General features: G+C 47.8%; 1 protein-coding gene across 1 annotated transcript in view; it reads left to right on the forward strand.

Moving 5' to 3' along the window:
- Window positions 1–26,518, forward strand: part of katnal2 (katanin p60 subunit A-like 2) — a 42,505-nt gene continuing 15,987 nt past the window's right edge. Inside the window, exons 1-13 of the mRNA XM_065007699.1 lie at window positions 1–269; window positions 541–611; window positions 709–875; window positions 1,147–1,183; window positions 1,322–1,439; window positions 3,486–3,584; window positions 4,341–4,403; window positions 8,728–8,805; window positions 9,850–9,948; window positions 14,249–14,312; window positions 14,451–14,569; window positions 14,642–14,733; window positions 17,150–17,260. Of these exons, the coding sequence (XP_064863771.1) occupies window positions 219–269; window positions 541–611; window positions 709–875; window positions 1,147–1,183; window positions 1,322–1,439; window positions 3,486–3,584; window positions 4,341–4,403; window positions 8,728–8,805; window positions 9,850–9,948; window positions 14,249–14,312; window positions 14,451–14,569; window positions 14,642–14,733; window positions 17,150–17,260 (1,169 nt within the window). The 5' untranslated portion in view covers window positions 1–218. The remainder of the gene's footprint in view (window positions 270–540; window positions 612–708; window positions 876–1,146; window positions 1,184–1,321; window positions 1,440–3,485; window positions 3,585–4,340; window positions 4,404–8,727; window positions 8,806–9,849; window positions 9,949–14,248; window positions 14,313–14,450; window positions 14,570–14,641; window positions 14,734–17,149; window positions 17,261–26,518) is intronic.

Here is a 26,518-nt window from a genome sequence, read left to right on the forward strand (position 1 = left end):
ATGGGAACTCGGGGAAAAAACGAGCTCCGACTGGGAAAAAATCCATTTGAACGGAATTCCAACCCGGATCTCTTTCTAGAGCTCCGACATGCCGACCTAAAGACCACTGAAGTCATGATTTGGTCTCGTATGTTCCGAGTTCCCAGTTGTCTTGAACACGGCATTTTGCCCAAACCAGAAACCACAAAGTGTCACGCCGACAGATCGCAACATCCACAATGGAACTTTCTTATCAATCTATCAGAACCGCGAATCAAGCAAGAGAGGCGGTGAGTATTGTTTAGATCAATATGGCTTAATATACAAAGGAATCACTATATTTTTCGCATCGTGTTTGTATTAAGTAAGTTAACTTTCACAAGCTTACCAGTTAGCTAGCTAGGTGCATGAGTCATTCAGCGTCCACTGTTGCCTAGGCAGTCTGTCTTGGTGCTGTGTGGTGAATATGGTGCTGGAACAGAAAGCTGATCATGTTGCAGATGTCTGGTTGTTACCTGGCTTATCATTATATTACACTGATTAACTCGTTTCTTACATTAGGATGAAATGAGAACAGAGTCCAGAAGAAGAAATCTACTCATATTAATCTTTCATCATTTAATGGAGGCAGGGTAAGTCCGTGTGATATACTGCATATCTAGTCTGATTCCTGTAAAGTAGCCTAGGTCTACAGAGGGCTCGACTTGAACATGACTATGTTGTTGACAGGTACATGGATGCTGCCAGTGCTCTGGAACAGGATACCAATGTCTGCTTCCGGCGGTTTGAAGTGTGTGACAATATAGACCTGGACACTGTGTTGATGGAGTATGAGAGTTACTACTTCATCAAGTTCCAGAGATATCCCAAACTAACCAAGAAACTGCCAGAACCAGGTTGGCGTGGCGACAGGATCTCACTTGAATCATTTAGATGTTTGTATTATTATAGTGCCATGCATCTTCAACGATGCCCAGCCCACGTGGGCTCATAAGACACTGCATTTTCTGTAGCAAAACAAAATAATGTATACATACACAATTTCAATGAAAACCTATTGAAAAAGAACCTGCAGTTTCAGAGATATAGGTTATGTTGTGGTAATATATCATATCATTAATTGCTATGTGTTTTGGGTTATCTCCTGTTCATCTCTTTTCAATCTAGTTGAAAGTAGACATGCAAGAAGTTGTGGAAAAAAGAGGTGAGCCTTTTTTCTCTGTTAAAACAAGCTTCAGAGTTGTTCAGAGGTGTTGGATTTTTGGCTCAATATCAGTGTTCTGTGTAGCTCTTAGCTGTCTGCTGTGTTCTGTCTGTCCGTCTACCTGTCTGTGCCCTCCAGGATCCCTGGAGGTCAGCCCCTGCCCAGAATAAACTCCTCCCACAGACCCCCCTCCAGGGGTGGAGTCAAGAAGACAGAACCCAAGATGGTGGTCAAGGACGCCAGTAAAGCTGTTGGTGTACGTTTTCACACCACTCTGTTTCCAACAATCAAATTAGTTTACTGAATGTGCTTACATTTCACTATAGACACACCAGATGGAACAGGCTGTTTGTACCATGTGACATCCCAAATGGCACTCTATTCCCTATATAGAACCCTATGGGACCTGGTCAAATATAGTGCACTATATGGGGTTAGAGGTCGACCGATTAATCTGAATGGCCGGTTAATTAGGGACGATTTCAAGTTTTCATAACAATCGGAAATCGGTATTTTTGGACACTATTACAAAAAAAACTTTTACACCTTTATTTATCAAGGCAAGTCAGTTAAGAACACATTCTTATTTTCAATGACGGCCTAGGAACGGTGGGTTATCTGCCTTGTTCAGGGGCAGAACGACAGATGTTTACCTTGTCAGCTCGGGGATTCGTTTTTGCAACCTTCCGGTTACTAGTCCAACGCTCCAACCACCTGCCTTACATTGCACTCCACGAGGAGCCTGCATGGCAGCTAACCCTAACCTGTTACGTGAGGGAAGCAAGAAGCCAAGGTAAGTTACTAGCTAGCATTAAACTTATCTTATAAAAAACAATCAATCTTAACATAATCACTAGTTAACTACACATGGTTGATGATAATACTAGTTTATCTAGAGTGTCCTGCATTGCATATAATCGATGCGGTGCCTGTTAATTTCTTATCGAATCACAGCCTACTTCGCCAAACGGGTGATGATTTACACTGTCGTTGCACCAAACCTATCCATAAACATCAATGCCTTTCTTTAAAATCAATACACAAGTATATATTTTTAAACCTGCATATTTAGTTAATATTGCCTGCTAACATGAATTTCTTATAACATGGGAAATTGTGTCACTTCTCTTGCGTTCCGTGCAAGCAGTCAGGGTATATGCAGCAGTTTGGGCCGCCTGGCTCGTTGTGAACCGTGGGAAGTCCATTTATTCCTAACAAAGACCGTAATTAATTTGCACATAATTATGACATAACATTGAAGGTTGTGCAAAAGAAAAGAAGAAAATACCTTTTGTTTTCTAAATGAGTTTCCGGATTTGACTATATTAATGACCAAAGGCTCTTATTTCTGTGTGTTATTATGTTATAATTAAGTCTATGATTTGATATTTGATAGAGCAGTCTGACTGGTAGGCAGCAGACTCGTAAGCATTCATTCAAACAGCACTTCCGTACGTTTGACAGCAGCTCTTCGCTGTGCTTCAAGCATTGAGCTGTTTATGATTTCAAGCCTATCAACTCCCGAGTTTATGCTGGTGTAACCAATGTGAAATGGCTAGCTAGTTAGCGGGGTGCGCGCTAATTGCGTTTCAATCGGTGACGTCACTTGCTCTGAGACTTGGAGTAGTTGTTCCCCTTGCTCTGCAAGGGCCGCGGCTTTTGTGGAGCGATGGGTAACGATGCTTCGAGGGTGACTGTCGATGTGTTCCTGGTTCGAGCCCAGGTAGGGGTGAGGAGAGGGACGGAAGCTACACTGTTACACTGGCAATACTAAAGTGCCTATAAGAACATCCAATAGTCAAAGGTATATGAAATACAAATGGTATAGAGAGAAATAGTCCTATAATTCCTATAATAACTACAACCTAAAACTTCTTACCTGGGAATATTGAAAACTCATGTTAAAAGGAACCACCAGCTTTCATATGTTCTCATGTTCTGAGCAAGGAACTGAAACGTTAGCTTTCTTACATGGCACATATTGCACTTTCACTTTCTTCTCCAACACTTTGTTTTTGCATTATTTAAACCAAATTGAACATGTTTCATTATTTATTTGAGGCTAAATTTATTTTAGTGATGTATTATATTAAGGTAAAAGAAAAGTAGCCATTCAGTATTGTTGTAATTGTCATTATTACAAAAAAAAAAAAATTGTCCGATTAATCAGTATCGGCTTTTTTTTGGTCCTCCAATAATCAATAATCGGCAATGAAAAATCATAATTGGTCGACCTCTAATATGGGGAATAGGTTTGTTCCTGCTGATCACTATGATTGGCAGATATTGTTGATGGTTGCAGGAGAACGCTGGGCGCTCCTCTCCTCCAGAGCCGACAGAGTTCGGCCTGAATGTTTCCCCCATCATCAGGAACGGAGCTGGAGAAGGACAGATGAAGAAGGTAGGGAACGGAAACACACACACAGTTTTGTACAACTAACCTCGAGAGGGGACACACAATTCAGTCCCATTCTAAATCTTATTTTTCCTAATCCTAACCGTAACCCTAGCTCCTAAACCTAATCCTAACCGTAACCCTAGCTCCTAAACCTAATCCTAACCCTAGCTCCTAAACCTAATTCTAACCCTAGCTCTTAAACCTAATCCTAACCGCAACCCTAGCTCCTAAACCTAATCCTAACCGTAACCCTAGATCCTAACCGTTACCCTAGCTCCTAAACCTAATCCTAACCGTAACCCTAGCTCCTAAACCTAATCCTAAACCTAATTCTAACCGTAACCCTAGATCCTAACCGTAACCCTAGCTCCTAAACCTAATCCTAACCGTAACCCTAGCTCCTAACCGTAACCCTAGCTCCTAAACCTAATCCTAACCGTAACCCTAGCTCCTAACCGTAACCCTAGCTCCTAAACCTAATCCTAAACCTAATTCTAACCGTAACCCTAGATCCTAACCGTAACCCTAGCTCCTAAACCTAATCCTAACCCCCCTAGAAATAACATTTCATCTTGTGGGGACAAACCAAATGTCCACTTTTTGTTTGTTTACTATTCTAGTGGGAACTTCTGGTCCTCACAAGTATAGTTAAACACATCCACAGACACATACACACAGTGTCAAAGTGTTTCATGAGTTTTAGCTGCTGGTATTTTTCTATGTTGATAGTCCTGTGGTTGTGTTGCTTTTCTCTATTAGGGTCAGCTGATTGATTGCAGAGGCCTTATCCAGGATGCATCCAACAGTCTGTCAGAACCCACGGTACTGTACTCTGACCCCTAACCCTACCGTCCAGACCCCATGGTACTGTACTCTGACCCCTAACCCTACCCTCCAGACCCCATGATACTGTACTCTGACCCCTAACCCTACCGTCCAGACCCCATGGTACTGTACTCTGACCCCTAACCCTACCCTCCAGACCCCATGATACTGTACTCTGACCCCTAACCCTACCGTCCAGACCCCATGATACTGTACTCTGACCCCTAACCCTACCGTCCAGACCCCATGATACTGTACTCTGACCCCTAACCTCCAGACCCCATGATACTGTACTCTGACCCCTAACCCTACCCTCCAGACCCCATGGTACTGTACTCTGACCCCTAACCCTACCGTCCAGACCCCATGGTACTGTACTCTGACCCCTAACCCTACCGTCCAGACCCCATGATACTGTACTCTGACCCCTAACCCTACCCTCCAGACCCCATGATACTGTACTCTGACCCCTAACCCTACCGTCCAGACCCCATGATACTGTACTCTGACCCCTAACCCTACCGTCCAGACCCCATGATACTGTACTCTGACCCCTAACCTCCAGACCCCATGATACTGTACTCTGACCCCTAACCCTACCCTCCAGACCCCATGGTACTGTACTCTGACCCCTAACCCTACCGTCCAGACCCCATGGTACTGTACTCTGACCCCTAACCCTACCGTCCAGACCCCATGGTACTGTACTCTGACCCCTAACCCTACCGTCCAGACCCCATGGTACTGTACTCTGACCCCTAACCCTACCGCCCAGACCCCATGGTACTGTACTCTGACCCCTAACCCTACCGTCCAGACCCCATGATACTGTACTCTGACCCCTAACCCTACCGTCCAGACCCCATGATACTGTACTCTGACCCCTAACCTCCAGACCCCATGATACTGTACTCTGACCCCTAACCCTACCCTCCAGACCCCATGATACTGTACTGACCCCTAACTCTACTGTCCAGACCCCATGATACTGTAATCTGACCCCTAACCCTACCGTCCAGACCCCATGGTACTGTACTCTGACCCCTAACACCACCATCCAGACCCCATGATACTGTACTCTGACCCCTAACCCTACCGTCCAGACCCCATGGTACTGTACTCTGACCCCTAACCCTACCATCCAGACCACATGGTACTGTACTCTGACCCCTAACCCTACCATCCAGACCCCATGATACTGTACTCTGACCCCTAACCCTACCGTCCAGACCCCATGGTACTGTACTCTGACCCCTAACCCTACCATCCAGACCACATGGTACTGTACTCTGACCCCTAACCCTACCGTCCAGACCCCATGATACTGTACTGACCCCTAACCCTACCTTCCAGACCCCATGATACTGTACTCTGACCCCTACCGTCCAGACCCCATGGTACTGTACTCTGACCCCTAACCCTACCGTCCAGATCCCATGATACTGTACTCTGACCCCTAACCCTACCCTCCAGACCCCATGGTACTGTACTCTGACCCTAACCCTACCGTCCAGACCCCATGATACTGTACTCTGACCCCTAACCCTACCCTCCAGACCCCATGGTACTGTACTCTGACCCCTAACCCTACCGTCCAGACCCCATGATACTGTACTCTGACCCCTAACCCTACCGTCCAGACCCCATGATACTGTACTCTGACCCCTAACCCTAATGTCCAGACCCCATGATACTGTACTCTGACCCCTAACCCTACCGTCCAGACCCCATGGTACTGTACTCTGACCCCTAACCCTAATGTCCAGACCCCATGATACTGTACTGACCCCTAACCCTACCCTCCAGACCCCATGGTACTGTACTCTGACCCCTAACCCTAATGTCCAGACCCCATGATACTGTACTCTGACCCCTAACCTCCAAACCCCATGATACTGTACTCTGACCCCTAACCCTACCATCCAGACCCCATGGTACTGTACTCTGACCCCTAACCCTACCATCCAGACCCCATGATACTGTACTCTGACCCCTAACCCTACCATCCAGACCCCATGGTACTGTACTCTGACCCCTAACCCTACCATCCAGACCCCATGATACTGTACTCTGACCCCTAACCCTACCATCCAGACCCCATGGTACTGTACTCTGACCCCTAACCCTACCGTCTAGACCCCACGGTACTGTACTCTGACCCCTAACCCTACCATCCAGACCACACGATACTGTACTCTGACCCCTAACCCTACCGTCCAGACCCCATGGTACTGTACTCTGACCCCTAACCCTACAGTCCAGACCCCATGATACTGTACTCTGACCCCTAACCCTACCATCCAGACCCCATGATACTGTACTGACCCCTAACTCTACTGTCCAGACCCCATGATACTGTAATCTGACCCCTAACCCTACCGTCCAGACCCCATGGTACTGTACTCTGACCCCTAACACCACCATCCAGACCCCATGATACTGTACTCTGACCCCTAACCCTACCGTCCAGACCCCATGGTACTGTACTCTGACCCCTAACCCTACCATCCAGACCACATGGTACTGTACTCTGACCCCTAACCCTACCATCCAGACCCCATGATACTGTACTCTGACCCCTAACCCTACCGTCCAGACCCCATGGTACTGTACTCTGACCCCTAACCCTACCATCCAGACCACATGGTACTGTACTCTGACCCCTAACCCTACCGTCCAGACCCCATGATACTGTACTGACCCCTAACCCTACCTTCCAGACCCCATGATACTGTACTCTGACCCCTACCGTCCAGACCCCATGGTACTGTACTCTGACCCCTAACCCTACCGTCCAGATCCCATGATACTGTACTCTGACCCCTAACCCTACCCTCCAGACCCCATGGTACTGTACTCTGACCCCTAACCCTACCGTCCAGACCCCATGATACTGTACTCTGACCCCTAACCCTACCCTCCAGACCCCATGGTACTGTACTCTGACCCCTAACCCTACCGTCCAGACCCCATGATACTGTACTCTGACCCCTAACCCTACCGTCCAGACCCCATGATACTGTACTCTGACCCCTAACCCTAATGTCCAGACCCCATGATACTGTACTCTGACCCCTAACCCTACCGTCCAGACCCCATGGTACTGTACTCTGACCCCTAACCCTAATGTCCAGACCCCATGATACTGTACTGACCCCTAACCCTACCCTCCAGACCCCATGGTACTGTACTCTGACCCCTAACCCTAATGTCCAGACCCCATGATACTGTACTCTGACCCCTAACCTCCAAACCCCATGATACTGTACTCTGACCCCTAACCCTACCATCCAGACCCCATGGTACTGTACTCTGACCCCTAACCCTACCATCCAGACCCCATGATACTGTACTCTGACCCCTAACCCTACCATCCAGACCCCATGGTACTGTACTCTGACCCCCTAACCCTACCATCCAGACCCCATGATACTGTACTCTGACCCCTAACCCTACCATCCAGACCCCATGGTACTGTACTCTGACCCCTAACCCTACCGTCTAGACCCCACGGTACTGTACTCTGACCCCTAACCCTACCATCCAGACCAGACCACCCCTAACCCTACCGAGACCCCATGGTACTGTACTCTGACCCCTAACCCTACCATCCAGACCCCGATACTGTACTCTGACCCCTAACCCTGTCCAGACCCCATGGTACTGACCCCCCTAACCCTACAGTCCAGACCCCATGATACTGTACTCTGACCCCTAACCCTACCGTCCAGACCCCATGATACTGTACTGACCCCTAACCCTACCGTCCAGACCCCATGGTACTGTACTCTGACCCCTAACCCTACCGTCCAGACCCCATGGTACTGTACTCTGACCCCTAACCCTACCGTCCAGACCCCATGATACTGTACTGACCCCTAACCCTACCGCCCAGACCCCATGGTACTGTACTCTGACCCCTAACCCTACCCTCCAGACCCCATGGTACTGTATTCTGACCCCTAACCCTACCGTCCAGACCCCATGGTACTGTACTGACCCCTAACCCTACCCTCCAGACCCCATGGTACTGTACTGACCCCTAACCCTACCCTCCAGACCCCATGATACTGTACTCTGACCCCTTAACCCTACCCTCCAGACCCCATGATACTGTACTCTGACCCCTTAACCCTACCCTCCAGACCCCATGGTACTGTACTGACCCCTAACCCTACCCTCCAGACCCCATGGTACTGTACCCCCCTTAACCCATGGTAACGTATACAGTTTGAACATATGCACACAGACCATGGAAGAGCTATGGTCTGTGTGTGTAGAGCTAATTTCAAACCACAAAATGGTGTTCTCTTCTCTCCAGGAGCCTCTTCTGAAACCACTCAGCGCCTTCATTGGGATGAACAGTGAGATGAGAGATCTGGCTGCTGTTATTAGCAGGGTAAGAGCTGTTAGCAGGGTAAGAGCTGTTATAAGCAGGGTAAGAGCTGTTATGAGCAGGGTAAGAGCTGTTATGAGTCAGGGTAAGAGCTGTTATGAGCAGGGTACGAGCTGTTATGAGCAGGGTAAGAGCTGTTATGAGCAGGGTAAGAGCTGTTGTTAGCAGGGTAAGAGCTGTTGTTAGCAGGGTAAGAGCTGTTGTGAGCAGGGTAAGAGCTGTTGTGAGCAGGGTAAGAGCTGTTGTGAGCAGGGTAAGAGCTGTTGTGAGCAGGGTAATAGCTGTTGTGAGCAGGGTAAGAGTTGCTATGAGCAGGGTAAGAGCTGTTGTGAGCAGGGTAAGAGCTGTTATGAGCTGTTATGAGCAGGGTAAGAGCTGTTATGAGCAGGGTAAGAGCTGTTGTGAGCAGGATAAGAGCTGTTGTGAGCAGGGTAATAGCTGTTGTGAGCAGGGTAATAGCTGTTGTGAGCAGGGTAAGAGCTGTTATGAGCAGGATAAGAGCTGTTGTGAGCAGGGTAAGAGTTGCTATGAGCAGGGTAAGAGCTGTTATGAGCAGGGTAAGAGCTGTTGTGAGCAGGGTAAGAGCTGTTGTGAGCAGGGTAAGAGCTGTTGTGAGCAGGGTAAGAGCTGTTGTGAGCAGGGTAAGAGCTGTTATGAGCAGGATAAGAGCTGTTATGAGCAGGGTAAGAGCTGTTATTAGCAGGGTAAGAGCTGTTATGAGCAAGGTAAGAGCTGTTATTAGCAGGGTAAGAGCTGTTATGAGCAAGGTAAGAGCTGTTATGAGTCAGGGTAAGAGCTGTTATTAGCAGGGTAAGAGCTGTTATTAGCAGGGTAAGAGCTGTTATGAGCAAGGTAAGAGCTGTTATGAGTCAGGGTAAGAGCTGTTATTAGCAGGATCCTTTTTAGTTATTTTGGGAAGTCGTTGAAGACGTTCTTTTAATCTGTAATACTCAGGTGAAACACCAGAGGACTGAAGAGCTACCATTGTATGGAATGTGTGTGTTTATTAATGAAGGTCTGAGCTCCACCCCTCTCCTCTCTCTAAAGGACATCTATTTACAGAACCCTGCTGTGCGCTGGGATGACATTATAGGCCTGCAGGCCGCCAAGCGATTAGTCAAAGAGGCTGTCGTCTACCCTATTAAGGTACAGGCCGTAGGCACCATGCTCTTTCTCTGCTGTCGTCTACCCTATTAAGGTACAGGCCGTAAGCACCATGCTCTTTCTCTGCTGTCGTCTACCCTATTAAGGTACAGGCCGTAAGCACCATGCTCTCTCTCTGCTGTCGTCTACCCTATTAAGGTACAGGCCGTAAGCACCATGCTCTCTCTCTGCTGTCGTCTACCCTATTAAGGTACAGGCCGTAAGCACCATGCTCTTTCTCTGCTGCCGTAACACTTCCATTCTACTTCTGAATATGTCTACACTAAAAGCAGTAGGAAACAAGGTGCTGTTATTCGTGAAGATATAGTCCATCTTAGACTACGGCCCATCTTAGACTACGGCCCATCGTAGAGTACGGCCCATCGTAGAGTACGGCCCATCGTAGAGTACGGCCCATCGTAGAGTACGGCCCATCGTAGAGTACGGCCCATCGTAGAGTACGGCCCATCTTAGAGTACGGCCCATCGTAGAGTACGGCCCATCTTAGAGTACGGCCCATCGTAGAGTACGGCCCATCGTAGAGTACGGCCCATCGTAGAGTACGGCCCATCGTAGAGTACGGCCCATCGTAGAGTACGGTCCATCTTAGAGTACTGCCCATCTTAGAGTACTGCCCATCTTAGAGTACTGTCCATCTTAGAGTACTGTCCATCTTAGAGTACTGTCCATCTTAGAGTACTGTCCATCTTAGAGTACTGTCCATCTTAGAGTACGGCCCATCGTAGAGTACGGCCCATCTTAGAGTACGGCCCATCTTAGAGTACGGCCCATCTTAGAGTACGGCCCATCTTAGAGTACGGCCCATCTTAGAGTAAGGCCCATCTTAGAGTACGGTCCATCTTAGAGTATGGCCCATCTTAGAGTAAGGCCCATCGTAGAGTACGGCCCATCTTAGAGTACGGCCCATCGTAGAGTACGGCCCATCTTAGAGTACGGCCCATCGTAGAGTACGGCCCATCTTAGAGTACGGTCCATCTTAGAGTACGGCCCATCTTAGAGTACGGCCCATCTTAGAGTACGGTCCATCTTAGAGTACGGCCCATCTTAGAGTACGGCCCATCTTACAATACTGCCCATCTTAGAGTACGGCCCATCGTAGAGTACGGCCCATCTTAGAGTACGGCCCATCTTAGACTACGGCCCATCTTAGACTACGGCCCATCTTAGAGTACTGTCCATCTTAGAGTACTGTCCATCTTAGAGTACTGTCCATCTTAGAGTACTGTCCATCTTAGAGTACGGCCCATCTTACAATACTGCCCATCTTAGAGTACTGCCCATCTTAGAGTACTGTCCATCTTAGAGTACTGTCCATCTTAGAGTACTGTCCATCTTAGAGTACGGCCCATCTTAGAGTACCCCATCTTAGAGTACTGTCCATCTTAGAGTACTGTCCATCTTAGAGTACTGTCCATCTTAGAGTACTGTCCATCTTAGAGTACTGTCCATCTTAGACTACGGCCCATCTTAGACTGCCCATCTTAGAGTACTGCCCATCTTAGAGTACTGTCCATCTTAGAGTACTGTCCATCTTAGAGTACTGTCCATCTTAGAGTACTGTCCATCTTAGAGTACGGCCCATCTTACAATACTGCCCATCTTAGAGTACTGTCCATCTTAGAGTACTGTCCATCTTAGAGTACTGTCCATCTTAGAGTACTGTCCATCTTAGAGTACTGTCCATCTTAGAGTACTGTCCATCTTAGAGTACGGCCCATCTTACAATACTGCCCATCTTAGAGTACTGTCCATCTTAGAGTACTGTCCATCTTAGAGTACGGCCCATCTTAGAGTACTGTCCATCTTAGAGTACGGTCCATCTTAGAGTACGGCCCATCTTAGGTCCATCTTAGAGTCTTGGCCCATCTTAGAGTACTCTTAGAAGTAGAGTACATCTTAATCGGCCCATCTTAGAGTACGGCCCATCTTAGAGTACGGCCCATCTTAGAGTACGGCCCATCTTAGAGTACGGCCCATCTTAGAGTACGGCCCATCTTAGACTACGGCCCATCTTAGACTACGGCCCATCTTAGAGTACGGCCCATCTTAGAGTACGGCCCATCTTAGAGTACTGCCCATCTTAGAGTACGGCCCATCTTAGAGTACGGCCCATCTTAGAGTACGGCCCATCGTAGAGTACGGCCCATCGTAGAGTACGGCCCATCGTAGAGTACGGCCCATCTTAGAGTACGGCCCATCTTAGAGTACGGCCCATCTTAGAGTACGGCCCATCTTAGAGTACGGCCCATCTTAGAGTACGGCCCATCTTAGAGTACTGTCCATCTTAGAGTACTGTCCATCTTAGGTACCCATCTTAGAGTACGGCCCATCTTAGAGTCTTCTTAGAGTACTTAGCCCATCTTAGAGTACTGTCCATCTTAGAGTACCCATCTTAGAGTACGGCCCATCTTAGAGTACGGCCCATCTTAGAGTACTGCCATCTTAGAGTACTGCCCATCTTAGAGTACTGCCCATCTTAGAGTACTGTCCATCTTAGAGCCCATCTTAGAGTACGGCCCATCTTATCTTAGATCTTAGAGTACTGCCCATCTTAGAGTACGGCCCATCTTAGAGTACTGTCCATCTTAGAGTACGGTCCATCTTAGAGTACGGCCCATCTTACAATACGGCCCATCTTAGTACTGCCCATCTTAGAGTATCTTAGCCCATCTTAGAGTACTGTCCATCTTAGAGTACGGCCCATCTTAGAGTACTGAGTCTTACTTAGAGTACTGTCCATCTTAGAGTACGGCCCATCTTAGAGTACGGCCCATCTTAGAGTACGGCCCATCTTAGAGTACGGCCCATCTTAAGTACGGTACCCATCTTAGAGTACGGCCCATCTTAGAGTACGGCCCATCTTAGAGTACGACCCATCTTAGAGTACGGCCCATCTTAGAGTACGGCCCATCTTGAGAGTACGGCCCATCGTAGAGTACGGCCCATCGTAGAGTACCCCCATCTTAGAGTACCCATCTTAGAGTAGATCTTAGTACGGCCCATCTTAGAGTACGGCCCATCTTACGATCGTAGAGTACGGCCCATCTTAGAGTGACATCGTAGAGTACGGCCCATCGTAGAGTACGGCCCATCGTAGAGTACGGCCCATCGTAGAGTCGGCCCATCGTATCTTAGAGTACTTAAGGCCCATCTTAGAGTACGGCCCATCTTAGAGTACGGCCCATCTTAGAGTACGGCCCATCTTAGAGTACGGCCCATCTTAGAGTACGGCCCATCGTAGAGTACGGCCCATCGTAGAGTACTGTCCATCTTCGAGTACGGCCCATCTTCGAGTACGGCCCATCTTCGAGTACGGCCCATCTTAGAGTACGGCCCATCTTAGAGTACTGTCCATCTTAGAGTACTGTCCATCTTAGAGTACTGTCCATCTTAGAGTACTGTCCATCTTAGAGTACGGCCCATCTTACAATACTGCCCATCTTAGAGTACTGCCCATCTTAGAGTACTGTCCATCTTAGAGTACTGTCCATCTTAGAGTACTGTCCATCTTAGAGTACTGTCCATCTTAGAGTACGGCCCATCTTAGAGTACGGCCCATCTTAGAGTACTGTCCATCTTAGAGTACTGTCCATCTTAGAGTACTGTCCATCTTAGAGTACTGTCCATCTTAGAGTACGGCCCATCTTACAATACTGCCCATCTTAGAGTACTGTCCATCTTAGAGTACTGTCCATCTTAGAGTACTGTCCATCTTAGAGTACGGCCCATCTTAGAGTACTGCCCATCGTAGAGTACGGCCCATCTTAGAATACTGCCCATCGTAGAGTACGGTCCATCTGACAGTAGGGTCCATCTGACAGTAGGGTCCATCTGACAGTAGGGCCCATCTTACAGTAGGGCCCATCTGACAGTAGGGTCCATCTTACAGTACGGTCCATCTGACAGTACGGTCCATCTGACAGTACGGTCCATCTGACAGTACGATCCATCTGACAGTACGGTCCATCTGACAGTAGGGTCCATCTTACAGTACGGTCCATCTGACAGTACGGTCCATCTGACAGTACGGTCCATCTGACAGTAGGGTCCATCTGACAGTAGGGTCCATCTGACAGTAGGGTCCATCTGACAGTATGACCCATCTTACAGTAGGGTCCATCTGACAGTAGGGTCCATCTGACAGTAGGGTCCATCTGACAGTATGGCCCATCTGACAGTATGGCCCATCTTACAGTACGGTCCATCTTACAGTACGGTTGCTGCTTGAAATTGTAATTTGATCTGACTCTATAGAACTAACATTCCTTCATTCTGTCCTTAGTATCCACAGCTATTCACTGGCATCCTGTCTCCATGGAAAGGTCTGCTGTTATACGGACCTCCAGGTAACACCTTCACACACACCTCCACACGCACACTCACCTACACACACACCTCCACACGCACACTCACCTACACACACACACCTACACACGCACACACCTACAGACACATCCACACACACTCCTAACCTCTCCTCTCAGGTACAGGTAAGACACTGCTGGCCAAGGCTGTAGCCACAGAGTGTAACACCACCTTCTTCAACATCTCAGCCTCCAGCATCGTCAGCAAGTGGAGAGGAGACTCTGAGAAGCTGGTCAGGGTACGTGGCTGTCCCTGTATGAATGTTAAAGACTGATGTTTATTAGTTGACATAATGCACTCCTCTCTCCAGGTGTTGTTTGAGCTGGCTCGCTACCACGCCCCTTCCACCATTTTCCTAGATGAACTGGAGTCAGTTATGAGCCAGAGAGGGACTGGAGGAGGGTGAGTTACGGAGAGAGGGAGTTACGGAGAGAGGGAGTTACGGAGAGAGGGAGTTACGGAGAGAGGGAGTTACGGAGAGAAGGAGTTACGGAGAGAAGGAGTTACGGAGAGAAGGAGAGAAGGAGTTACGGAGAGAAGGAGTTACGGAGAGAAGGAGTTACGGAGAGAGGGGAGGGGAAGTTACGGAGAGAGGGAGGGGAGTTACGGAGAGAGGGAGGGGGAGTTACGGAGAGAGGGGAGGGGGAGTTACGGAGAGAGGGGAGGGGGAGTTACGGAGAGAGGGGAGGGGAGTTACGGAGAGAGGGGAGGGGAGTTACGGAGAGAGGGGAGGGGAGTTACGGAGAGAGGGGGAGGGGGAGTTACAGAGAGGGGAGGGGGAGTTACAGAGAGAGGGGGGGAGTTACAGAGAGAGGGGAGGGTGAGTTACGGAGGGTGAATTACGGAGAGAGGGGAGGGTGAGTTATAGAGAGAGGGGAGGGTGAATTACGGAGGGCGAATTACGGAGGGTGAGTTACGGAGAGAGGGGAGGGTGAGTTACGGAGAGAGGGGAGGGTGAGTTACAGAGAGAGGGGAGGGTGAATTACGGAGGGCGAATTACGGAGGGTGAGTTACGGAGAGAGGGGAGGGTGAGTTACGGAGAGAGGGGAGGGTGAGTTACGAGGGTGAGTTACGGAGAGAGGGGAGGGTGAGCTACGTAGAGAGGGGAGGGTGAGTTATAGAAGGAGTGGGGGAGTTGGCGAAGGAGTGGGGTGAGGGGTGTTATAGGGGGAAGGGGCTCTCTGTGTTAGTTATAAATGCTGCTCTCTGGGGGGGGAGGGGAGTTATAGTGGGGGTGTTATAAATGGGTGTTTAGTTAATGCTGCTCTCTGTGTTATAAATGCTGGTGTTTAGGGGAATGTTATAGAAATGCTGCTCTCTGTGTTATAATGGGGCAGTAAATACTCTGTGTTTTTAATGCTGCTCTCTGTGTTATAAATGCTGCTCTCTGTGTTTACTAATGCTGCTCTCTGTGTTTACTAATGCTGCTCTCTGTGTTTACTAATGCTGCTCTCTGTGTTTTTAATGCTGCTCTGTTTACTAATGCTGTCTGTTTAAATGCTGCTCTCTGTGTTATAAATGCTGCTCTCTGTGTTTACTAATGCTGCTGCTGCTCTCTGTGTTATAAATGCTGCTCTCTGTGTTTACTAATGCTGCTCTCTGTGTTTACTAATGCTGCTCTCTGTGTTATAAATGCTGCTCTCTGTGTTTACTAATGCTGCTCTCTGTGTTTACTAATGCTGCTCTCTGTGTTTACTAATGCTGCTCTCTGTGTTTACTAATGCTGCTCTCTGTGTTATAAATGCTGCTCTCTGTGTTTACTAATGCTGCTCTCTGTGTTTACTAATGCTGCTCTCTGTGTTATAAATGCTGCTCTCTGTGTTATAAATGCTGCTCTCTGTGTTTTTAATGCTGCTCTCTGTGTTTACTAATGCTGCTCTCTGTGTTTACTAATGCTGCTCTCTGTGTTATAAATGCTGCTCTCTGTGTTTACTAATGCTGCTCTCTGTGTTATAAATGCTGCTCTCTGTGTTTACTAATGCTGCTCTCTGTGTTTACTAATGCTGCTCTCTGTGTTATAAATAAATGCTGCTCTGTGTTTACTAATGCTGCTGCTGCTTATAAATGCTGCTCTCTGTGTTTAAATGCTAATGCTGCTCTCTGTGTTTTTAATGCTGCTCTCTGTGTTATAAATGCTGCTCTCTGTGTTTACTAATGCTGCTCTCTGTGTTATAAATGCTGCTCTCTGTGTTATAAATGCTGCTCTCTGTGTTTACTAATGCTGCTCTCTGTGTTTTTAATGCTGCTCTCTGTGTTATAAATGCTGCTCTCTGTGTTATAAATGCTGCTCTCTGTGTTTACTAATGCTGCTCTCTGTGTTTATAAATGCTGCTCTCTGTGTTTACTAATGCTGCTCTCTGTGTTTACTAAATGCTGCTCTCTGTGTTTATAAATGCTGCTCTCTGTGTTTACTAATGCTGCTCTCTGTGTTTTTAATGCTGCTCTCTGTGTTATAAATGCTGCTCTCTGTGTTTACTAATGCTGCTCTCTGTGTTTACTAATGCTGCTCTCTGTGTTTACTAATGCTGCTCTCTGTGTTATAAATGCTGCTCTCTGTGTTATAAATGCTGCTCTCTGTGTTTACTAATGCTGCTCTCTGTGTTTTTAATGCTGCTCTCTGTGTTTACTAATGCTGCTCTCTGTGTTATAAATGCTGCTCTCTGTGTTATAAATGCTGCTCTCTGTGTTTACTAATGCTGCTCTCTGTGTTTTACTAATGCTGCTCTCTGTGTTATAAATGCTGCTCTCTGTGTTTAATAATGCTCTCTCTGTGTTATTAATGCTGCTCTCTGTTCTCTGTGTTGCTGTCCTGGTCCAGAGGAGAGCACGAGGGCAGCAGAAGGATGAAGACAGAGCTTTTGGTCCAGATGGATGGACTGGCCCGATCTGATGATCTGGTTTTTGTCCTGGCAGCATCTAACCTTCCCTGGTAGGTCTAACCCTAACCTTCCCTGGTAGGACTAACCCTAACCTTCCCTGGTAGGTCTAACCCTAACCTTCCCTGGTAGGTCTAACCATAACCTTCCCTGGTAGGTCTAACCATAACCTTCCCTGGTAGGTCTAACCATAACCTTCCCTGGTAGGTCTAACCCTAACCTTCCCTGGTAGGTCTAACCCTAACCTTCCCTGGTAGGTCTAACCATAACCTTCCCTGGTAGGTCTAACCCTAACCTTCCCTGGTAGGTCTAACCCTAACCTTCCCTGGTAGGTCTAACCATAACCTTCCCTGGTAGGTCTAACCCTAACCTTCCCTGGTAGGTCTAACCATAACCTTCCCTGGTAGGTCTAACCCTAACCTTCCCTGGTAGGTCTAACCATAACCTTCCCTGGTAGGTCTAACCATAACCTTCCCTGGTAGGTCTAACCCTAACCTTCCCTGGTAGGTCTAACCCTAACCTTCCCTGGTAGGTCTAACCATAACCTTCCCTGGTAGGTCTAACCATAACCTTCCCTTGTAGGTCTAACCATAACCTTCCCTGGTAGGTCTAACCCTAACCTTCCCTGGTAGGACTAACCATAACCTTCCCTGGTAGGACTAACCCTGACCTCTCTAACACTAACCTACCCTGGTAAGACCTGTCGTTTGTCCTGGCAGTGTCTAACCTACCCTGGTAAGACCTGGCGTTTGTCCTGGCAGTCTCTAACCTACCCTGTTGAGACCTGGCATTTGTCCTGGCAGCCTCTAACCTACCATGGTAAGTCCTGGCAGCCTCTAACCTACCATGGTAAGTCCTGGCAGCCTCTAACCTACCCTGGTGAGACCTGGCAGCCTCTAACCTACCCTGGTGAGACCTGGCAGCCTCTAACCTACCCTGGTGAGACCTGGCAGCCTCTAACCTACCCTGGTGATACCTGGCAGCCTCTAACCTACCCTGGTGAGACCTGGCGTTTGTCCTGGCAGCCTCTAACCTACCCTGGTAAGTCCTGGCAGCCTCTAACCTACCCTGGTGTCATGACGTTGGCCTCTTTGGGTATAGAAAGCCCCTTCCCCCTCTCCCTGCCTCCCCCTTTCCTCCTTCAACTAGGTTGCTGTGGTCAGAGAAACGTTGTATAGTATAGAGAGAGTATATTTTCATAGAGGACAAAGGAAATCCTTCCACCTCACAGAACTTGAGGTAGGAACAAATTTCATGTTCCGGAGAAAGTATAAAAGATCGGTGAAGAATCAGGCTACGAACTGGTCCGTTTGTCACAACTTGGGGAAGCTCATGGGAGACGGTGTGGCCACATAACGCTGTTTATATAACAGCCTCAGATATGAGGTTTACATCTAATTGTTGTATAAGATGAATGAGTGAGTATGATACTGTTTGTATAATTGTGTAATATGATTTTGGACTGTTTAATGAAGAAAAATACAATTCCCTTTTGATTTGAACTAAATCAGAGGACCGCCCCTGAGCCCAGTTAGGGTCAGACATCCTGGGACAGCCCTTTTTCGGCCCCTCCGAATATAACCCCCACTCGGGTTTTCGATCAGCAGACCGAGCTTACCTCAATAACGAGATGGCTAAAGGTTGCAGACCATGTTTTTCTCCATTAGGGGAGACAAAGGTTGTGGACCATTGCTTAATCTTTTAATCATACCACGTGGTTAAACTCTTAGACTATCGATACCGACAGAATAAGAACAAGTCTTTGATATTAATTACTAGTCTGCAGCTAGGAATTTGGTATCATTGAACGCGAAGAATGACAACTGCCGAAACAACCATTCTGTAACGAAACGAATGAATGTCACTCTGAACTAACCACTATAACCACGACAGAGAGAGAGAGGGAGAGAGACGGACAACTCTACAAAAGAAATGAAATTTTCACCGACACACTGAGCGTAAATATATATATATTGATTGCAATTGTTCCCGAATGAGTGAGCGTTCATGTGCAAAGGATTAGCATTTCAATTGTTATAATTATCACTTTGTAGTGACTTCTTAGTCGACCCCCACTTCCCCTTTTGTCTAACAAGCCGCCATGCCGGTTCAGCCCACTAGGACACATTCTCATTTCATGTAACCACATTTACTGTTTGTTTATGCATTTCTGTGAATTACTTAGTTAGTAATAAATTAATTATTTAAGACAATTGATGTATGGATGACTCATAGTGAAGACTGGGTTCGTGCAGATAACCAACAATTTACGACGTTTGGAATGAGACTAACGTGAGGTAAAGTAAATAATTAATTAATCAGAAGATTATGGATCAGATATGAAAATATCTGAAAAGACACAACATTTATGATGCCCCCGGGTAAGGAATCTAAGATAGAATTAGACTTTGCTGTGGAATTCTATAAATCAATTGTGCAAACAGAATTGTACAAACAGACTGCTTTGTATACATTCAAATTGGTTGTGTGTGTTCCCATTTGAAGAGGCTACAGAGCGCCTCCGGTAGTGGTTTTTAGCGTCAGAGCAATGAGTGATAAATTCCAGATTTAGTCCGTTAGGCCAAACATATTAACTTCTAGAGCCAGTAAGGTTGGAAATGAGAAGATATTCTTTCCTTCCAAGCCGAAGTATTTTTGTCCACCTACCGCACTACACCAGTGTGGACAGACTACAGGCAGATCCATAGTATTTTTGTCCGCCTACCGCACTACACCAGTGTGGACGGACTACAGGCAGATCCGTAGTATTTTTGTCCGCCTACTGCACTACACCAGTGTGGACGGACTACAGGCAGATCCGTAGTATTTTTGTCCGCCTACTACACTACACCAGTGTGGACAGACTACAGGCAGATCCGTAGTATTTAGCTGCCTACCGCACTACACCAGTGTGGACGGACTACAGGCAGATCCGTAGTATTTAGCTGCCTACCGCACTACACCAGTGTGGACGGACTACAGGCAGATCCGTAGTATTTAGCTGCCTACCGCACTACACCAGTGTGGACGGACTACAGGCAGATCCGTAGTATTTTTGTCCACCTACCGCACTAAACCAGTGTGGACTGACTACAGGCAGATCCGTAGTATTTAGCTGCCTACTGCACTACACCAGTGTGGACGGACTACAGGCAGATCCGTAGTATTTAGCTGCCTACTGCACTACACCAGTGTGGACGGACTACAGGCAGATCCGTAGTATTTAGCTGCCTACCGCACTACACCAGTGTGGATGGACTACAGGCAGATCCGTAGTATTTAGCTGCCTACCGCACTACACCAGTGTGGACGGACTACAGGCAGATCCGTAGTATTTAGCTGCCTACTGCACTACACCAGTGTGGACGGACTACAGGCAGATCCGTAGTATTTTTGTCCACCTACTGCACTACACCAGTGTGGACTGACTACAGGCAGATCCGTAGTATTTTTGTCCACCTACCGCACTACACCAGTCTGGACTGACTACAGGCAGATCCGTAGTATTTAGCTTCCTACCGCACTACACCAGTGTGGACTGACTACAGGCAGATCCGTAGTATTTAGCTGCCTACTGCACTACACCAGTGTGGACTGACTACAGGCAGATCCGTAGTATTTTTGTCCACCTACTGCACTACACCAGTGTGGACTGACTACAGGCAGATCCGTAGTATTTAGCTGCCTACTGCACTACACCAGTGTGGACGGACTACAGGCAGATCCGTAGTATTTTTGTCCACCTACCGCACTACACCAGTGTGGACTGACTACAGGCAGATCCGTAGTATTTTTGTCCACCTACCGTGTGGACTGACTACACTACACCAGTGTGGACTGACTACAGGCAGATCCGTAGTATTTAGCTGCCTACTGCACTACACCAGTGTGGGACTGACTACAGGCAGATCCGTAGTATTTAGCTGCCTACCGCACTACACCAGTGTGGACACTACAGATCCGTAGTATTTAGCTGCCTACCGCACTACACCAGTGTGGACTGACTACAGGCAGATCCGTAGTATTTAGCTGCCTACTGCACTACACCAGTGTGGACTGACTACAGGCAGATCCGTAGTATTTAGCTGCCTACCGCACTACACCAGTGTGGACTGACTACAGGCAGATCCGTAGTATTTAGCTGCCTACTGCACTACACCAGTGTGGACGGACTACAGGCAGATCCGTAGTATTTAGCTGCCTACTGCACTACACCAGTGTGGACGGACTACAGGCAGATCCGTAGTATTTAGCTGCCTACCGCACTACACCAGTGTGGACAGACTACAGGCAGATCCGTAGTATGTACCGTGTCAACATAACGCTAGCAGAGTATGTCGAAAGGTTTAATGTGAGATGTCACTAGTAAACCCACCCTTTCCATGGTGAGAGGACCCTATTCTGTGCTTAGAAAGTGATATTTCTGAACAATGTGCGATTACGAGATGCTAAACTAACAGAGGGGGAACATTTTTCACTTCCTGTGTTCCGTTTAAAATCCTCCACCTTCCGTGACGGAAGTACCGCCCTTTGTACTTCCGTTTGATTTCAGCATTCTGCATCACTGCTGGTGAAGAATCGCAAGTACATCTCTTAAAAGAAGTGTTGGAAATCCACACGTGGATCACGTTCAAATAATCCAGCAATCTCAATTGCTTGGGTCTCATTCCATTTATTTATTTAAATTGTTGGACATACCTTTCTAGGTTCTTCCAATTAAACGAGACACCTTAAACTTTGCAATAGTAACCTAGATGAACCAACTTCCCAGGTTAATTTAAAATGTAATACCCAGATAGCCTATCCAGGTATCATTATCATTGATTAATTCAATTTGCTTTTGCAAATTCATTCACGTCAAACTTCCACAGTACTGTCCAGTACTGATGGTTAATTAACGTCTATAAATATATTAAAATCGTCTTTGCAGCTCCCAATATATTCCAAAACCAAACTTTGGAAAATTAGGAAAAACATTTTTTCCTTTCAAAATGTTCTAATAATGTGCAAGCTATCGGGGGGGGGTAGTCCCCACTCGCCCGCTAATTAGTGAACCTCCACCCGCAAACGGATTGATCTCTGACCTCAGCAGCGATACCAACCCTAATTATGCCATTAGTGGAAAAGCAGACGACAACGCTTTCCAAAACCAACCATCGGGGGCAGGCCTCGTAAAGGTTCTCTCCAGTCTAGCTCTGATGTCTTTCCAAAACCAACCATCGGGGGCAGGCCTCGTAAAGGTTCTCTCCAGTCTAGCCCTGATGTCTTTCCAAAACCAACCATCGGGCGCAGGCCTTAAAGGTTCTCCAAAATCAGTCTAAAATCTGAAAACATTTCCAAAAAATCAACCATCGGGGCAGGCCTCGTAAAGGTTCTCTCCAGTCTAGCCCTGATGTCTTTCCAAAACCAACCATCGGCACAGGCCTTGTAAAGGTTCTCTCCAGTCTAGCCCTGATGTCTTTCCAAAACCAACCATCGGGGGCAGGCCTCGTAAAGGTTCTCTCCAGTCTAGCCCTGATGTCTTTCCAAAACCAACCATCGGGGCAGGCCTCGTAAAGGTTCTCTCCAGTCTAGCTCTGATGTCTTTCCAAAATCAACCATCGGGGGCAGGCCTCGTAAAGGTTCTCTCCAGTCTAGCCCTGATGTCTTTCCAAAACCAACCATCGGGGGCAGGCCTCGTAAAGGTTCTCTCCAGTCTAGCTCTGATGTCTTTCCAAAACCAACCATCGGGGGCAGGCCTTGTAAAGGTTCTCTCCAGTCTAGCTCTGATGTCTTTCCAAAACCAACCATCGGGGGCAGGCCTCGTAAAGGTTCTCTCCAGTCTAGCCCTGATGTCTTTCCAAAACCAACCATCGGGGCAGGCCTTGTAAAGGTTCTCTCCAGTCTAGCTCTGATGTCTTTCCAAAACCAACCATCGGGGGCAGGCCTTGTAAAGGTTCTCTCCAGTCTAGCCCTGATGTCTTTCCAAAACCAACCATCGGGGGCAGGCCTTGTAAAGGTTCTCTCCAGTCTAGCCCTGATGTCTTTCCAAAATCAACCATCGGGCGCAGGCCTTGTAAAGGTTCTCTCCAGTCTAGCCCTGATGTCTTTCCAAAACCAACCATCGGCACAGGCCTTGTAAAGGTTCTCTCCAGTCTAGCCCTGATGTCTTTCCAAAACCAACCATCGGGGGCAGGCCTTGTAAAGGTTCTCTCCAGTCTAGCCCTGATGTCTTTCCAAAACCAACCATCGGGGGCAGGCCTTGTAAAGGTTCTCTCCAGTCTAGCCCTGATGTCTTTCCAAAACCAACCATCGGGGGCAGGCCTTGTAAAGGTTCTCTCCAGTCTAGCCCTGATGTCTTTCCAAAACCAACCATCGGGGGCAGGCCTTGTAAAGGTTCTCTCCAGTCTAGCCCTGATGTCTTTCCAAAACCAACCATCGGGGGCAGGCCTTGTAAAGGTTCTCTCCAGTCTAGCCCTGATGTCTTTCCAAAACCAACCATCGGCACAGGCCTTGTAAAGGTTCTCTCCAGTCTAGCCCTGATGTCTTTCCAAAACCAACCATCGGGGGGCAGGCCTTGTAAAGGTTCTCTCAGTCTAGCCCTGATGTCTTTCCAAAACCAACCATCGGGGGCAGGCCTTGTAAAGGTTCTCTCCAGTCTAGCCCTGATGTCTTTCCAAAACCAACCATCGGGGGCAGGCCTTGTAAAGGTTCTCTCCAGTCTAGCCCTGATGTCTTTCCAAAACCAACCATCGGGGCAGGCCTTGTAAAGGTTCTCTCCAGTCTAGCCCTGATGTCTTTCCAAAACCAACCATCGGCACAGGCCTCGTAAAGGTTCTCTCCAGTCTAGCCCTGATGTCTTTCCAAAACCAACCATCGGGGGCAGGCCTTGTAAAGGTTCTCTCCAGTCTAGCCCTGATGTCTTTCCAAAACCAACCATCGGGGGCAGGCCTCGTAAAGGTTCTCTCCAGTCTAGCCCTGATGTCTTTCCAAAATCAACCATCGGGGGCAGGCCTCGTAAAGGTTCTCTCCAGTCTAGCCCTGATGTCTTTCCAAAATCAACCATCGGGGCAGGCCTCGTTCTCTCCAGTCTAGGTTCTCTCAACCAGTCTAGCCCTGATGTCTTTCCAAAATCAACCATCGGGGCAGGCCTTGTAAAGGTTCTCTCCAGTCTAGTGATGTCTTTCCAAAACCAACCATCCCTTGTAAAGGTTCTCTCCAGTCTAGCCCTGATGTCTTTCCAAAATCAACCATCGGGGGCAGGCCTTGTAAAGGTTCTCTCCAGTCTAGCCCTGATGTCTTTCCAAAATCAACCATCGGGGGCAGGCCTTGTAAAGGTTCTCTCCAGTCTAGCCCTGATGTCTTTCCAAAATCAACCATCGGGGGCAGGCCTTGTAAAGGTTCTCTCCAGTCTAGCCCTGATGTCTTTCCAAAATCAACCATCGGGGCAGGCCTTGTAAAGGTTCTCTCCAGTCTAGCCCTTTCCAAAATGATGTCTTTCCAAAATCAACCATCGGGGGCAGGCCTTGTAAAGGTTCTCTCCAGTCTAGCCCTGATGTCTTTCCAAAATCAACCATCGGGGCAGGCCTTGTAAAGGTTCTCTCCAGTCTAGCCCTGATGTCTTTCCAAAATCAACCATCGGGGGCAGGCCTTGTAAAGGTTCTCTCCAGTCTAGCCCTGATGTCTTTCCAAAATCAACCATCGGGGGCAGGCCTCGTAAAGGTTCTCTCCAGTCTAGCCCTGATGTCTTTCCAAAATCAACCATCGGGGGCAGGCCTCGTAAAGGTTCTCTCCAGTCTAGCCCTGATGTCTTTCCAAAATCAACCATCGGGGCAGGCCTTGTAAAGGTTCTCTCCAGTCTAGCCCTGATGTCTTTCCAAAATCAACCATCGGGGGCAGGCCTTGTAAAGGTTCTCTCCAGTCTAGCCCTGATGTCTTTCCAAAATCAACCATCGGGGGCAGGCCTTGTAAAGGTTCTCTCCAGTCTAGCCCTGATGTCTTTCCAAAATCAACCATCGGGGGCAGGCCTTGTAAAGGTTCTCTCCAGTCTAGCCCTGATGTCTTTCCAAAATCAACCATCGGGGGCAGGCCTTGTAAAGGTTCTCTCCAGTCTAGCTCTGATGTCTTTCCAAAATCAACCATCGGGGGCAGGCCTTGTAAAGGTTCTCTCCAGTCTAGCCCTGATGTCTTGCCACCCAGGATTGGCATCTGTCCAATAATGCAGTGCACAGCTGAAGCACTAGCAGGCGATGGTAGACATAAAGGGACAGAGGGAGAGAACCGGGAAACCAATGACAAATGCAGAAAAGGGAAACATTCTCCTAGCTATGGAACTGCGCTTGAAAACTGAACAATTAAATGTAATTGCAAAAACGTATGACGTTTTTGCAATTAGACAAAATCATATGCTACAGGAAGAACTTGATTTAGCCAAAACTAAATACGATGATGTCCACGCCAAACTACATAAATCTGAAGAGTTATCTACAAACAGGAGCGCTCAACTTGATAACACGCATACAGCTTTGTTGAACGTTACTCAAAGTAACACGGTTCTACTCAACGCTGCAGGCCAAAGACGATCAGTTAATGAACACAATGACATTAGAAGTTCTTAATGCGTTTGAGCCAATCAGTGGTGTTGTGACAAGGTAGGGGTGGTGTACAGAAGATTGTTGGCTGCCGGGACATAAGTTGGATGACAAATCAGCAGAACTCATTGAAGTCGCTGACCAAATGAATGATGAGAGAACTGAGGTGATGAAGATGGAACTATTGATTTCTAAGCAAGCGGACGAAATCTCATCACTGAATCTTTCAATCCGTACTCAAGACCTCTATCTGCAAGCCATGACAGATAAGTTTTGAGACTGAAAGGAGCAAGTGTGACACTCACGTGTCCAAAATCAGTACTCTAAGCGCTCAAGTGGACTCTGCAATGCAGCAGAATACCACCCGTAGGTACCATCTGGAGGAAGTCCAGCGTGACTACCAATCCAAGCACCCGGAGCCCTGAACTCACAGGAGTAAAGACGATAAGTTTCAGACCTTGCCTCCCTCATGTGTCCCTCAGTCTTCTCCTCTTGGCCAACAACAACAAGGCTTGGCTTCTCCCCTCTTGGCCTTTCAGCCCCAATCTCTCCACAGGATGAAGCCAACCCTTTCTGCCCGCTTGGCGCGGAATACCTTGACAAACTCATCAAGAATTTCCCCACCTTTGACCCCGTTCCAAGTCAGCCAAACGATACTGAGACGTTCCTAGCTGACATAGAGGTTGGATGGCTACCCGAACACTACGGGTTCTGACAGGGTTTACCTGTTGAAGCAAACGT

This window comes from Oncorhynchus nerka, linkage group LG22 (assembly GCF_034236695.1).
Source record: "Oncorhynchus nerka isolate Pitt River linkage group LG22, Oner_Uvic_2.0, whole genome shotgun sequence".
Lineage (NCBI taxonomy): Eukaryota > Metazoa > Chordata > Actinopteri > Salmoniformes > Salmonidae > Oncorhynchus > Oncorhynchus nerka.